The 16,968-nt window shown below is 40.6% G+C and overlaps 1 protein-coding gene across 3 annotated transcripts in view; it reads right to left on the bottom strand.

Annotated features, from left to right (window-relative positions):
• CGNL1 (cingulin like 1) overlaps window positions 1-16,968 on the bottom strand; it is a 155,648-nt gene that overhangs the window by 107,470 nt on the left and 31,210 nt on the right. For all 3 annotated transcript variants that reach the window (XM_073618802.1, XM_073618800.1, XM_073618801.1), the window contains exons 2-3: window positions 12,176-13,748; window positions 3,888-3,982 (exon numbers count right to left, since the gene is read on the bottom strand). In XM_073618802.1, coding sequence (XP_073474903.1) covers window positions 3,888-3,982; window positions 12,176-13,729 — 1,649 coding nt within the window. In that variant the 5' untranslated portion in view covers window positions 13,730-13,748. The remainder of the gene's footprint in view (window positions 1-3,887; window positions 3,983-12,175; window positions 13,749-16,968) is intronic.

Raw genomic sequence — 16,968 nt, 5'->3', positions numbered from 1 at the left:
TATTTTGAAATTCAATGTTTGCTGGGAGCAATGATCCATGTGTCTGACAAGACTTTAGAAATGTCAAATAACACTGTGAGTGTTCAATAGGAATCCAACATGAGGCATGTTGATTACCAGTGGACTACTGTGACAGAGCAACCTGTTTACTGAGCATGTGCAGGGTTCTTTAAACTCGGTTCACATATGAGCCGCATGCGGCTCACAGCAGGGGTCCAGTGCATGCTGGTTCACTGTTTCAGGTCCGATTTCAGCCCAAATTTTGGGCTGAATTCGGACCTGAAACGGACCCGCTTCGGAGATAGGAGAACCGGCTCCACAGAGAGCCGGTCAAAATCTCCTGCTATTGCAAATTGGAGTGCGGTGATTCCACATCCAATTCGCAATGGTGTGAACCGAGCCTTAAGGATCTGTGTCTATAAGCTTTTGCTCACATCAGACATTTTTTGCATTTCTATACAAGTCTAGGAGGATGCAAAACCTACTTGAATCAGGTCAAATGCAAGTCAGAAGGAAGCCAACTGCAGATAAAATGCACCTCTCATTGTGAATGATCTCAGAAGCATCTCAAACTGATGTCAAATTCATGCAATTAACACAAGCTCTTCAAAAGCAGGCACTAATAACCGTGCTGAATGAAGGACAAGATGTGCTCATACTTTTGCCACCATGCGGTAGGGAAAAATGGAATCACCTGGGATTTTTGAATAGCATGGGGACTGCCTCACTGCATAGATGACATTTGACTTACTGGATGAAAAAGCGAACAGTATTTAAAGTGGTTCTAAAGCCTTAACCCCTTTGAGCCTAAGGGTAAATCAAATGCCTAAGCCCAATTTTGCAACTTTGACGTGTTAGTAAAAACTTACATATCATCACAACTACTGTGTGCATCCAGATGGATTATACCTTGTTCTTTCAGAACAAATTGGGCTTTCATTTGGTGGTAAATGGTAATGGATATCTCCATTTGTTTTGTTTTTTTATCAAACGAAAACTTGCCCAAAATAGTTAAAAAATAATTTATTTTTTTTTTTTTTTTTTTTTTAGATTTAGCTGTATGTTTCTTGCTACTACTATAACATACAACCAAAGAACAACCCAAAACACATTCTCCCGCTCCTGACGATAGCAGCAATACCACATATGTGTATGTTAGTTGTTGTATGTAACCATAGTACAGCCCAGAACAATAATGCACATTTTGCTTTTTTTATTCTAAAACACACTGACACTAATTTTAAAAAAATTAAAACAAAAAATCCTGTCTAAAAAAATACTGACCCTGACCTCTGACCGAAACACTAACTCTGGTATTTACCTAGATCAAACCTTGGTCTAGGTAATTAAAAAAAAATTCTACACACACTTTTCCCCCATCTCTACAAGGACAGAGAAAGATACGCTGTATCATTCACAGAGACAGAAGACACGGGGGCGGGCTTCACAGTAACTGATCAGTGTGATAGCCAGACGTTCCAGATCATTAGAACGGGACCCGGGACTCTCGGGGAGACCCTGGTCACGGTGCAGCGATCTTCCAGCACAAAGGGAGGTACGCAAATATGTATGCGGCCATACGGCAAAAAGCCCAGTGCAGCCCAGTGTGTAATGTCAGCACCACAGGGTTAAAGTTTCTTAACTTAATGCATTCTCTGCATTAGGGTAAAAAAATCTTTTGTGTTTAGGATCCCTCCCCACCCCCCTCTTATACTTAGAGCCCTATTCAGTGCTGTGTAGGAGAGCAGCGCCTCTCTCCATTCTCTTCCTCCTCACTGGGCAAATTGACAACAGTGGGAGCCATTGGCTTCTGCTGCTGTCAGTTAAATTCTTTGACAAGGGAGCGGGGGGGCAAGGCCGAGCCGCACTGTCTGTATCTAGGGACGCAGGCAGCGTGGCTCGGGATTGAGCCTGCCCCCACAGGAAGTGGCTTCACTAGAGTTAAAGAGTATTCCAGGAGTTAAATTATTATGTAAGGCCCACTTTAAAGCTGAAGTTTAATCTGCTTATATTTTACCATCCCTGGTTCATCCCACCGCCCCCCTTCCTTCTTTCATCAATATGCAAATTCAATTTTGAATAACAGATTCTTGCATTACATATTTTATTTTAAACCCAGTGAGGAGATCTCTGTGCTTCTCTAAGCAGTGCCAGCAGATCATGGCTGAGGGGAGGGACTGTACATAGCTTTCATGAAACAGCAGGCCACCCTAGGCAAAGTCCACATGTGATGCTGAGCCTCCATTGGTTGAAAGAACTGAAATCCAATGAATGAAAGGGGCACATATCTAATTACACAGACACATATAATAAAAATAATGTGTGCCAACACACACCTGAATGCATTCAAATTCTCCCAGTGTAAAATGAGATCCCTCTTTCTGACCGACAGTCACCAACAGTGATCCCATCAAAAACACCCGACAGGCTGGTTGTACTAAAGTTGATCCGTTGATCGACTTCTGTACAACCAGCCTGCCCTTAGATGGACTAAAATTTGGCCGGTTCCTGCTGAACTGGCAGAATTTTGATCCATCCGTGCCCAGCCTTAAAAATATATATACACAAACATATTAAGATGAAAGCGAGGGAGGAAGAGAAAACGTAAGAAAGAGCGAGGGATGGAGGGAGAAAGAAAATGCACTCACAGTGGATGGATGGATCGGCAGGCTGCATCATTCCTCTTCTGTTTGCTGGGCTTTAAACTTCCCACCCACGTCCCCTTCTCTGAGGCACAACACTGCCGGGGAGTGTGGGTGGAGCAGACACAGGAGAAGAGGGCGAAAGGAGAAGGAGCAGAACCGTCTCTCTCTCCTCTCCTGTCCGTGCGGGGTGGGGGGGGGGGGGAGGAAATGTCAGCTATGGCTCTGGTCTGCCTGCATTTCTGCAAAACCAAAAGATAGTGCTCCAAAATGCTGTCAGCTGAGTGGCTCTGTGGTACAGGTGGTAGGGCTGGTCGGCAGAGACAAGAAGCTTGCAGCTTCATTGGTGGCATCAGGAGAATTGTGATACCTCAGTAAGGCACAAGAGGAGATGCCCAAACCCTGAAGCTCTCAGCGCGCCCCCCTCAACACTACGCTCGGGGTGATTAGGGTGTGTCCGGGCACACCCCGTGTGCAAGCCTATGCATATTTGACATAAACGGATTACCTAAAAAAGAGGTATACATATTCAAACCCAGTGTTTCAAATTGCCACATTTGCAAATTATTTTTAATCCAACATAAAATACATAAAAAGTAAAACACAAACTGCAAAACCAGTGGTACCCAAAACTAAAACCACAGAAACCATGAAAATATCCTTTTTTCATCAGCCATGCAAATCCACTATTTAGTGTACAGGGGGTCCTCGGGTTACAAACAAGATAGGGACTTTAGGTTTGTTCTTAAGTTGAATCTGTTTGTAAGTCGAAACAGGTAAATTTTTTAAGTGTAGCTCCAGCCAAAAAATAAATGTTTAAGTTTTGTAGATAGCATAGGGAAGGGTTATCACCCCTGTAACATTTGTTTTGCTGTCTGTGCCCCTGTTCAGAAGATTTCACCTCACTTTCTGTCCCAATGACAATTAGATTTTGAAAATTTGGGGTTAATAGGGAAATAAGGATAGGTGATAAAGCATCAGTGGGGACACCTTTTTCCCATATTAACTCTTACAGGAGTGAATTTCCCTTCCTAGGGGTAGATTTCATCTCACTTCCTGTTGTCTCCCTCCGTTTGTAAGTAGGAGTCGTTTGTAAGTCGGATGTTTGTAAGTAGGGGACCCCCTGTATTATGAACTACCTGGGGATCTTTTTCCATATACACAAGGCAAGTTTATTTCTGCACAATGGCCATCAATATAATTACCCATTAAAATGAACATATTACACTCAACCATTATACTAACCCTTCTTTCAAGTAATTAAAGAGTATCTGTTTTGCCGTTTCCTCATTGGTTTGTTGTGCTAGTTGTTGCTGGCCCTTCAAAAGGTCTGGTGTCGCCTGAAATTAAGAATAAAGAAAAAGATTGAAAAATGTAATGTTATTAAACAAAGCACTACAAAAAAAATGAAGAGTACCAGTGCTTAAAATGTGAGCCCAATTAAACATGGTTATGGTTTTGAGTAGCTGTCTGAATATGCCGAGCAGCAACTGCAGCCGATGAGAAAAAATTTCCAACAAGCCTAATCGACTTCTATCGAGTGGGAAAAGCCACACATGGATCGAAATTCAGTCGGTTTCTTGCTGAACCAGATGAAATACAGCAGGAAAAGGCAGACAGTCTGCAGCATACATGGTTCAAATCTCGGCCGGTTCAGCAGGATTGGCCAATCAACTTGGGTACAACCAGCCTGCTGGATTCACTTGTGATTATCGCTAGTGGCTGCTATAACCGGTAGCAATAATCACTGTCTTCTCAGACAATTGCTGATTTCCCTGTCAGCGCTGCCTGTGTTGATGGAGGAATCATGCAAATTTCTTTCCTGCAACCTGTGATTGCAGGAAAGAAATCTGCATCGTGTATGGCCAGCTTAACCTCCCTGGCGGTATAATTATGTCAGATTTTTGATGCTGAAAGCGGTGCAATGTTTCGCATAGAAATTTGGCGTTTTATATTGTAGGCCTGTAATTCTTAGGAATAACTCACCTAAATCTGTCCAAACAAGCGTCTAGTAGATAATGTTTGAAACACAAAATCATTACTTATAATATAATAAATAACTATAAATAATTATAACAAATAATATAATAATAATAATAATAAAATGTATTCAATAATGTAATCCAATTTAAAAACACTGAAATTTGCTCAGTTGCATAAACTCATTACTTTCAGTGTTTGATGATGAATTTCCCCACTAATCACTATCGCTCAATTCTGCAAGTCATTCTAATTTACTATCGCTGTTTTCTAGCTGGTCTAAAACTGCTTTTGACGTAAAGTGATACTTTTTGGTTGCTTTGGACAATCTCAAGTTTCCAGGCAGAAAGAACAGTATATATAATATAAAACTACATTCAGGGCACTGGACAAAGCATTAGGGGCAAAAGGGAGGTGAAATGATTTGATACAGTAATGTAATCTGTAAGATTACGGTGTACTGTACGTGTTTTGTGTTTTTAACTTTTTGAATTTGGCGTCGGGTTCCGTCCCTGTGTGTCGCGACATTCGCAGAGAACGGAGCTCGGCACTGTGATAGTTCGAGCGGGGGACGGCTCGCACACACAAAAAACATTAAATACATTTTTTTCCCCGTGTCCCCGTGTGCTCGCATGCAGAAGCGAACGCATATGTAAGTCCCGCCCACATATGAAAATGGTGTTCAAACCACACATGTGAGGTATCACTGCGATCGGTAGAGCGAGAGCAATAATTTTGGCCCTAGACCTCCTCTGTAACTCAAAACATGTAACAAGTAAAACATTTTAAAGCGTTGCCTATGGGGATTTTTAAGTAGCGAAGTTTGGCGCCATGACATGACATGTTAGGTATCTATTTACTCAGCGTAACTTCTTCTTTCACATTATTCAAAAACATTGGGCTAACTTTACTGTTTTGTTTTTTTTTTTAAGCACAAAACTGTTTTTTTCCAAAAAACGCGTTCGAAAAATTGCTGCGCAAATACCGTGCAAGATAAAAAGTTGCAAGGACCGCCATTGTATTCTCTAGGGTCTTTGCTAAAAAAAACATATATAATGTTTTGGGGTTCTATGTAATTTTCTAGCAAATAAATTATGATTTTTACATGTAGGAGAGAAATGTCAGAATTGGCCTGGGTGCTCCAGAATGCCTGAAGGTGCTCCCTGCATGTTGGGCCTCTGTATGTGGCCACGCTGTGTAAAAGTCTCACACATGTGGTATCACCGTACTCGGGAGTAATAGCAGAATGTGTTTTGGGGTATAATTTGTGGTATGCATATGCTGTGTATGAGAAATAACCTGCTAATATGACAATTTTGTGAAAAAAAAAAAAAAGAAAAAAAAAATCTTGATTTTGCAATGAATTGTGGGAAAAAATGACAACTTCAAAAAACTCATCTTGCATCTATCTAAATACCTTGGAATGTCTTCTTTCCAAAAAGGGATCATTTGGGGGGGATTTGTACTTTTCTGGCATGTTAGAGTCTCAAGAAATGAGATAGGCCGTCAGTACTTCAGGTGTGATCAATTTTCAGATATTGGCACCATAGCTTTTGGACTCTATAACTTTCACAAAGACCAAATAATATACACCGATTTGGGTTATTTTTACCAACGATATGTAGCGGTATAAATTTCGGCCATAATATATGAAGAAAAATTACTAATTTGCAAAATGTTATAACAGAAACAAAGAAAAATGCATTTTTTTTTACAGAATTTTCGGTCTTTTTTCTTTTATAGCGCAAAAAATAAAGAACGCAGCAGTGATTAAATACCACCAAAAGAAAGCTCTATTTTTGTGAAAAAAAAGGACAAAAATTTCATATAGGTACAGTGTTGCATGACTGAGTAATTGTCATTCAAAATGTGAGAGCACCGATAGCTGAAAATTGGTCTGGTTATTAAGGGGGTTTAAGTCCCCAAAGGTCCATCCAGGAAGTAATGGCGAAGTTTTTTCATAGAGCCAGTTGGACAGTGAGGTAAGGGGTGTGAAGATAAATAGAAAGATGTTTTATTTCTGCAAAATAAGTACATTGGCGGTATATTAGTACATAGGGGAGCTGAAATAAAAAAAAAAAAAGTGAACTTATTCTTTAATTGGGCCTATATAGTGGGCCTATAGCCTATATAATTGCTACACAAGCCATTATGTCATTTATTGTTATTAAAAATTACTGTTCCAGTTCAATTTCCAGCGCTGTATTTTTCTGTAAAATTCATTGCAATATGAAAATCCAAAGGTGTTCTGTAGTTTCCAGCTTGTGTGATCGGCTCACTCATTGTTTCAGTGGACACTAAGATACAGGTCAGAACTGAAAGAAATTAACTGAACTCTCAAACAAGGCTATCTTTCTTTTAAGGTATCTTCTATAAACAACAAATCCCTCTGCCCCAATGTAATAGAGATGGAGAGGAAGACATATATGTAGTCCAAATCAGGGCTTTTTTTCTCAGAGAATAGGTGCAGGAACTCCTGCCTTCTGAGTCAGCCGTCGTTTCTGCCCCCTACCCACCTCTGAGCAATGACCCTTGGTTCCACCTTCTACATACCTCCCAGTACCGCCCCTTTTAGAGAATACAGAACCAAGTATCATTCTGTACTACTGAGTAGACCCCCCCTCCCGAAACAATAGACTCTTCCCCCCAGAAACAATAGACATCCCTCAGCAACAATAGATCCCATACACAACAATAGACTGCCCCCCCCCCCCAGCAACAATGCTCCCCCACACCAAAAAGACACCCCAGTAACAATAGACCCCCAGCAGCAGCCAACTTCAATAGACCTCTCCCTCAACAGTAGATCCCTTCCAGCAACAATTGACCCCCCACCAGCAACAATACACCTACCCAGCAAGAATAGACCCCCATGCAAAAATAGATCCTTACTAGCGACAATAGATTCCCCAAGCAGCCAGCATCAATAGACCCTCCAGCACACACCAGCACTCCTTTCCATTACATAAATTCATTGCTGGAGGTGCCGGAACTGCGTTTCCCCGTGTTCCCGCTGAAAAAAAGCCCTGGTCCAAATTAGGAGAGCAGTCTAGAGGGACCATGCCTATCCTCCACAGAGTGAATGAGCGTAGCCACCCAAAGATAGCAAGTGGGCTACTGGCCTCCCTATAACTCTACCCCACTCCATGAGTCCTACGTTTTTGCTAGTGTCCTAAGGTGATGGACCTCTTTAACCTTATGGAGAAATCACTCTTATACATGTGGTGGCTGCATTATTTTCTTTCTTTTATTTGTGTATATATATATATATATATATATATATATATATATATATATATATATGCGATTTCTTCATAAGCTGGAAGAGGTCCATCACCTTGAAAAGGGGTTGTAAACCCTTGAGGTTTTTCACCTTAATGCATTCTATGCATTAAGGTGAAAAACCTCATGTGATGCAGCAGCCCCCCAGAGCTCCCCCTTTTACTTAACTGAACCCGGTCTTCCCAACGACGGGGACGAGCACACCAGCTCCAGTCGGTGTTTTGGGTCCTGATTGGATAGATAGCAGCGCAGCCATTGGCTGCTGCTGCTGTCAATCCAATCCAATGATGCGGGGGATGGGGCCGAGTCCTGCTGTTTGTGTCAATAGACGCAGCAGCAGGACACAGGAGCGCGCCCGCACGAGTGCCCCGAGGGAGAGCGGCTCTCCAACGGGGCACTTGAGAAGAGGAGGAGCCAGGAACACCGCTGAGGGACCCAAGAAGAGGAGGATCGGGGCCACTCTGTGCAAAACCAACTGCACAGAGAAGGGGAGTATGACATGTTTGTTTTTTGGGGGGGGGTTTAAACAAACTCCTCTCGCCCTAGGCAGCCCCTCCCTGCCAGCAATCTTCTGGGACACGTCACAGGTCCCAGAAAATTGCCTGGCCAATAGCAGAGCGCAGCGCATGCGCAGTGTGTGCCCGGCCGTGAAGCCAGAAGCTGTCACGGCCGGGTGCCCACACAGTTGCTATGACGGCGCCGCGGAGAGGAGGGGGAGAGGAGAAAGGCCCTGGGTGCCCGCATCGCTGGACCATGGGACAGGTGAGTGTCTGTTTATTAAAAGTCAGCAGACTTTTAATAAGCTAAAAAACGGGTGGAACTCTGCTTTAATATTGTACCTCCCCTGGTAAAAAAAAAAAAGTCAATCAATGATTAATCCATGTATTCAAACACTGCTTCTGCAGACTAATTACAAAATCAATCAAGTTTTTTGCAGAGGGAAGATTGACTTTCATTAGATAGTTCAACTGCAGATATACATAGAACCCTGTGGATTATCCTCCATTATGTTCCGCTTTCCATTAGCGTAGCCCTCCTGGCTTCTCCACAGGAATGGAATCAGTCTTCCTCTTATAGCTTTATCTTTGCAGTCGCATATTGAGGCCAAGTAATGAAAGATACATTTAACTCATTCCATAGCTGCAGGACTATCAGGCTGAATTCATTGTAATGGGTGGAGAAGGGTCTTTCCTATTGTCAGGAAGTGCCTTCAGACTGCAGTAATTTTCCACCCTGATGTGTACATATGTACTGAACTGATAGTCAGGAGGGTGGCGTAGGATTAGTAATACAGTCTCAGAGGACTATTTGTCACACATGTTGAGTGTACAGTGATAGGTTAGAACTCTTTGAAGCCGAACTCCATGATAAGCAAATATTGCCTAGGTACAAGTGACATGTGTATTCCTACTTGAATCTTGGCATGCTTGTATTCTTTCTTAGATTTGCAGTAATAAAGGGAAGCGCAGTGGTTAAGTGGTTAGCACTTACACCTGGCAGCACTGTCATTGGTTCAAATCAAAACCACGACGCTACCTGCACAGAGTTTGCATGTTCTCCCTGTGTGGGTTTCCTCCCACAGTCCAAAGACATGCTGGTAAGTTAATTGGCCCTAGTATGTGTATGTATAAATGTGAGTTGGGTACTTTAGATTGTAAGCTTCCTGAAAGTAGGGACTCATGTGAATGTACAGTACAGTATCTATATGTAAAGTGCTGCATAAATTGACAGCACTATATAAGTACCTGTATTAAATAAATAATACAGCTTGAAACTGACACCGTTCCTTCCTGTAATAAAGACCAGTCACTTCTGCTCTCTCTCCTTACGCATGGTGACTGGTCTTGTCTTCACCCCTCCTGTAGTTTTCTGCAGGTAGTCTGTACTGACTGGGACCTACTGGGTACCTCCCACAGCTCTGCTCTTCACAGGATGGGTTTGTAAAAGCATTTGGTGCACACACAAATAGAAATATATCCTGTATGGCCATTGAGGAATAGATTTCAATTATGGCTTTGGCCATAGCAGGGGGCAATGAGAGCTGCTGCAGGTATTATGCAAGCATCCCTTTTACATGGAGCCACCAAACCCTGCACATATGCTACCCAGAGTCCTCAGTTTTCCTCTTGTAGAAGTCTTTATACCCCTATCGACCCAAATTGTAATTCAAGAGTCTCAGTGGCCAAAAGAGAGGCGCCTGATTGAATGATGGATTAAAAAAAGTGTTCATCCAAATTTAAAGGCGTTTGCTTTTGGTAGCTTTTTTTTTCCATGCCTAGTGCTAATGGGTTGCACAAAATGACAGGACACTATGAAGTGCATCTGAACCCAAAAACAAAAAACTTCTTTAAAGCAGCCCTACAGTTTTTTGGTGGCTGCATTAATTTTCTTTTTAGGCTTTTAGGCCTTTACTTCCTTTTCCTTTAGGTATTATTATATAGTTCTCTGCAGCCTACTCTCTGAGTCTCATGTGTCTCATGTGGCCTTGTCTGATGAGAACAGAGGAAAGTCAAGTGACTCTTGAAACTAGAACTGCAGATGTCACACTCTTTCTTGAACATGATGCTGCTGGAATTGGGACATATCACTTGAAATAAAGTTAGTAATCAGATAAGCTTTTCCCAAATTTCAATATCGAATCTATTGGCTATATTTGGATCTAGTGGCAGGTATGCTTTGATGATCTTTTTTAAAGATACAGGCCAACATTACTGATGCATCCAAATAAATAGTTACATAGTTACATAGTAGGTGAGGTTGAAAAAAGACACAAGTCCATCAAGTCCAACCTATGTGTGTGATTATATGTCAGTATTACATTGTATATCCCTGTATGTTGCAGTCATTCAGGTGCTTATCTAACAGCTTCTTGAAGCAATCGATGCTCCCCGCTGAGACCACCGCCTGTGGAAGGGAATTCCACATCCTTGCCACTCTTACAGTAAAGAACCCTCTACGTAGTTTAAGGTTAAACCTCTTTTCTTCTAATTTTAATGAGTGTCCACGAGTCTTGTTAAACTGTCTTCTGCAAAAAAGTTTTATTCCTATTGTGGGGTCACCAGTACGGTATTCGTATATTGAAATCATATCCCCTCTCAAGCGTCTCTTCTCCAGAGAGAATAAGTTCAGTGCTCGCAACCTTTCCTCATAACTAATATCCTCCAGACCCTTTATTAGCTTTGTTGCCCTTCTTTGTACTCACTCCATTTCCAGTACATCCTTCCTGAGGACTGGTGCCCAGAACTGGACAGCATACTCCAGGTGTTAATACAAACAATATATTTCAATCTTGGTAAAGAGGTAAGATTCCATGTTCTACAATCTGCCAAAAAAAGAATGCAAGTTGTCTAGCTGACCTGTTATAGCCCATTATAGGGTATAGCTTGGGTGATTAACAAGATTGACAGGGCATTTATTAAAATGATTGGGGTCACAGCAGTAACTCAGGATTTCTATAACAGCCAAGTTTATCAAAGTTCATTGTGAAAAGGGCACTGTGTGGCTCATGATGTTATTGCCTGTTAGGTGCCAAGCTTCAGCTGCTGGACCAGAGCCACCATGTCCTTATGTTTTGTTCTCACTTTACTCCAATGAGACAGGGAAACTTTTCTAGTTTTCAGTATGACCGATTCAGAAGAGGCTTTCAGTAAAATAAATGTCTAGCTGGTATACTCGTAGAAATAAAACACATACCAAAATTTGCATTTGTTATACCATGATGGAGATAATGCAGGAGAGTATTTGCAATATGGAACAGTTCTTCTTGGTGCTTTTTTCTCTCTAATAGTATATTTTCTTTTTTTATCTTTCAGAGCCAATATTGATATGCCCATGATACTGAATTATATCTGTAGTATATTTCAAAGGAATTGTACTATTTGTCAGCTTGTCAACAGAGCTCTTAGAAGCTGCTCACACCCAGGTATTCTACAGTGAGTAAACAGTAAACTACAAAAATTGCCGCAATTACAGAAATCGCATCTTCTTAAAATGGGGCGCCAATATTGCGTTCTATCTATGAAGAGCTAACTGTCTGAAATCATGACTTCCACTACAGTAGGCATCACATTTGTTGCACAAAACACAGGTATAGCATATTTAAAATGTTCAATTTACTTTGCAGTAACTCAAGTTTGTTTTGAAAGGTAATTTTTTTTCAATTCTGCATGCTATGAACAAGATTAGTATAAATTTTTTAACACAAAGGGACTAAAACTTAAATCAATGTATTTAAAATACATTATCCATTAAATGTAAATATTTGAACTAACCTGTGCACCTTGACCTGAACTGTGTGTATTTGCATTAACTCTTCTTTTTGCCTCTTCCGATGGAGCAATGCTGTAGTTTGACAGTTTTAATGAGGAGGTCATGGTTTGAACATCTTCATTTCTCTTGTTTTGCCTTTGTAGCGTGGCCGAGTCAGTCTCACTGAACGAGGTTAACCTACTATTCTTGGTTTCTTTGTAGTAAGGTAAAGAACTATAGTTTTGCTGCTGGACCTTGTCTGTGGGTGAGGCCTGGCTGACGAGACTTCCAGTTGTATTTTGCCTTTTAAAGGGCAGTTTATAGTTCTGCATATGTGATTTCTGCTGGCAGATCTGAGATGGCCTTAATAAGTGTTCATTTGACTTTCCTAAATTTCTACTGAACTCGTTTAAGTAAGCCGTATTGCCTTGTAAACCAAATGGTAGAGCACTGTCAACACTTCTAGCCCGCTTTCTATCCTCTGGATTGATCCTATTCCGTTTGGCAGACCTGCCTCTTCTTTGCACAGGGACACTCACGTCAAACTTTTCAATCAACTCATCTACTCCAGGAATACACCCAGTATCAATATCGCGACCTGTTCCAGGTACAAAAGGAATATATCTCCGATTTTCATGGCGGTTCACATTATCAGCATAAAGAGCATCCTCTTGCTCCTCAAGCCACAACTTTTGTAAGGACTGAGATGATGTTGCAGTTGCTGAAGAACAGGATGATCTACGTGAACGAGGTCCATCAACAGCATGACCCGAATCTTGTCTTTTAAACTGAAGGACATCAGGCCTTGTTCTCCTAGACTCGGCAGTAATAGTAGAGCTTGTACTATATGGAGATCCATTACTGGAAGAGAAAGACTCTGAAGTATTATTATCACTTGTACTACTCAGCATACTTGTGTTGTCTGTCGGTGACTTGGTTTGGTCTTCTTGCATGGAAGATGCATCTTTACCATTTTGTTCAACTATATCAACTGACTTACTGCGTACATATTTAGAAGTAACATCTTTAGATAAAAACATAAAAGGCTTGGAATCTTTCTTTCTTTGCTCTTCTGTAGTCAACAAACCAGAGTCATTTTTAGATGACTTGTAATGGTCTATGTTCAAGGGGTTTTCATTTGGATTATACGGTTTCAAAAGCTCAGGATGTCTTTGAAAATTCAACACGCTTGTTGTTAGGGACCCGTCTTTGCATTCGGGGGTGCTATTCTTAGAGTGGAGATAGTTACTATTCTTTGAGGATTTGTATGACTTGTATGGATTTTCTGGAAAATCCTTGTCATCTGTCCTTACAGAATTTTGACTGTTCTTTAAATTCAGTAACGATCTGTCTTGCGATAGATGTTCCTTTTCAGGTGGGGGAATATTATTTGATGAATATCCTTCTTTATTATTTAATACAATGAATGGATGTCCATCAATTCCCTGGACTCTGATACTAACACCATAAGAACCTTCCTTTATATTATGCCTTGTCCTCCTTGTATTTTCTTCATTGCGCTGAATAATAACACCAGAGTCTTGCCTGTATTTTAGTCCATCATAACGTGAATCCATTGTAGTCTACTGACTCCAGCTGCAAGAACAAGACATTGACAAATTAGAAAGTTATTTTGCTGTCTGCTATAAGAAAACAGAAATTATCTCTGAGGTGGTAGGCTGTAACCCAAAATATAATTTAAAAAGACTCCCCTTCCCAAAATAATAAAAATAAATAAAATTATGTGGCATACCTATATAAAAAAACTAGCCTAATAATTTTATTGCAGTTCAAGAAGGTTAGTGCTTCTTTTAAATGTTTTTCCTAAGGTTAAAAGTTGTTAATGTACAAGAACAGGAAAGCTTAGGAGATCCCAGTGGACCCAAAATTCCAGACAATGGATCCCTTGGGAAATTAGATGAAAATCCATTACATTTATCTATGGGCATTAGAGCCTATTTCCACAAGCAATCCATGTCTTACACCAGGGATACAAAACAGGGGTGAAACATGGCTCAGCATGTAAGCATTAAAGTTTCTTGCTCAAATAATAATGGAATCCTATATAAGATCAATATGTAGGGTGAGATTACTTAACCGAGCTGTAAACAGCGGCAGCAACATACCAGTTGGATATCATTTCAAATTAAAATATGATATATATATATATATATAGATAGATAGATAGATAGATAGATAGATAGATAGATAGAGAGAGAGAGAGAGAGAGAGAGAGAGAGAGAGATATATATATATATATATATATATATATATATATATATATATATATATATATATATATATATATTATAATACATACTGTATGTATGTATGTATGCATGTATATATACACACACACAAACACACTTTAAGGTTTTCCGACAGTACCTTAAAGCTGGCTATACGTTTGATTTTCAAACGAAAATTCTTAGTACATTCGATCACCTCATGAGTTCTTCTATAAATACATACAAAGTGGAAAACAAAATATAACAACTCTCTGCAAGCTTTCTATTCCCAATCTGACAGTGAAACCATTATGACAGCATAGCTCCCAGCTGTCCTTCATTTGGAGGGACTGTAACTCTGAGACCAAAAACGAAGTCCCTCATGCAGCCTCAGTGATCTCTTTTTGGTCTGATGTGTACATCGCTATACAAAATGTACTATCTTACTACCAAAAGTGTTATGTTGGACTAAACTTTTAATCCAACCTCTATTACTGCATTTGAAAAGCCAATAAAAAGAAAAAATAGAGGTAAAAAAGCCCTTGTGTAATTTAGCTAATCATTTTCTGTGATTAGAACTTTGTGGTCCGTGTAACTGGGGCTGTGGCAGGGACGTGTCCTTTGCCTACATACTGTCTGCTAAAAGGAGCCCCTCTATCATTTCAGAAGGTTGGGCGGTATTTATGACAGTATCACTTTTGCTGACAAGAATTAATTTATTTAATGTTAAGTTCACTTAAAAATATAGGGTGCTTTTATGAACTAAATACTCAATAAGCATATTTAGATTTTAAAATAAAAAATTAAAAAAATAGCAAGCATGTCAAGCTCTTATATGCAGAAAGCTTATAGCTTGAGGCTGTAAAAATATCCTTAGTAAATATAAAAGTTACTATTATCATAACTGCAAATAGAAATGATTTTAGCATTCCAGCATTTGTTAGATTTGTGAATAAAACTATCTGAGCTAAAGAAAATTATTGTCAGAGGAAGTGTTTTATCTAAGCAAGTTACAAAAACTCACAATCCTGGTATCCAGCTGTAAATTCTACATTTAATGGAATGTTCGGGTGTGTCTGCATACTTTCATCTTGATTATGTGTTCAAATAATAACTCACCAAGCAAAAGAATTTAATTGGGAGGCAAAGCATGGTTTCACTCCCAACAAATAGCATGCTTTGCTCATGAACTTACTACTCACTGTCCAAGTTTTTAGATGTGCATGAACAGTCAAAACTATGCTGTTCAAAGTGAACCGACAAGTGCATTTTATATGGCAGAATGGCCGTTATTTCTATAAACCATCCTGGCACAAACATTACCACTATCTCCAGCGCTGCAAAGCAGTGTACCCTATTTCGGAAGAACAAGAACCTGAACTACTGTAAATGCTGTACCAACAATGCACAGGCTAGTTCTACTAAAAATAAATTATTAATACTATTATACAGGATTTATTTAGCGCCAACATACCACCATCCGCCACTGGTTCCTGTTAACTGGAGCTAGGACTTTACTTTGGAACTAGGACAGGTTGACTATAACAAAAAAATTTACATTCACAAATAAATATTCCTTTCTAAAAGTTGTCATAGGCTTTAAACAATACTTTCCTTATTTCAGCTAGCTCAAGCAATGATGAAAAAAAAAGTACAGTTTAGGGAAAACGGCAGTAACTCTAATGCCCTGTACACACGGTCGGACTTTCCGACAGAATACGTGCGATCGGATTGTGTTGTCAGAAATTCCGACCGTGTGTGGGCTCCATCGGACTTTTTCCATCTGAATTTCCGACACACAAAGTTTGAGAGCAGGCTATAAAATTTTCCGACAACAAAATCCGTTCGCGTAAATTCCGACCGTGTGTGGACAATTCCGACGCACAAAGTGTCATGCATGCTCAGAATAAATTAAGAGAGGAAAGCTATTGGCTACTGCCCCATTTATAGTCCCGACGTACGTGTTTTACGTCACCACGTTCAGAATGATCGGATTTTCCGACAACTTTGTGCGACCGTGTGTATGCAAGACAAGTTTGAGCCAACATCCGTCAGAAAAAATCCATGGATTTTGTTGTCGGAATGTCCAATCATGTGTACAGGGCATTAGATTGCAAGCTCTAACAAGCAGGGTCCTCTGATTGCTCTTGTATTGAATTGTATTGTAACTGTACTATCTGCACAAACTGTTGGGCCAACAGTTTGTGCAGACAGTACAGTTACAATGCGGCTGGCTGGTGGTATATTTTTTTTGGGGGGGGGGGGGGGCGGCAAACAATGCACCCACCTTCTCCCCTTTCTATCACTATGGAGCACATGGCGCCTAAGCAGCCAATCACCAGGTGAAACACTGTCATACTGGAAAAAGGTCTATTGCCCCGTGTAAGCATTAGGCCCCTTTCACACTGGGGCGGTTTGCAGGCGTAATTGCGCTAAAAATACCGCCTGCAAACCGCCCCAAAACAGCCTCCGCTGTTTGTTCAGTGTGAAAGCCCGAGGGCTTTCACACTGAAGCGGTGCGCTGGCAGAAGAAGAAAAAATCTCCTGCCAGCCGCATCTTTGGAGCGGTGAAGGAGCGGTGTATTCAC

The sequence above is a fragment of the Aquarana catesbeiana genome, linkage group LG03 (genome assembly GCF_042186555.1).
Source record: "Aquarana catesbeiana isolate 2022-GZ linkage group LG03, ASM4218655v1, whole genome shotgun sequence".
Classification (NCBI taxonomy): domain Eukaryota; kingdom Metazoa; phylum Chordata; class Amphibia; order Anura; family Ranidae; genus Aquarana; species Aquarana catesbeiana.
Note: the sequence above shows the minus strand (reverse complement) of the source record. Positions and strands in the feature narration are given on the sequence as shown.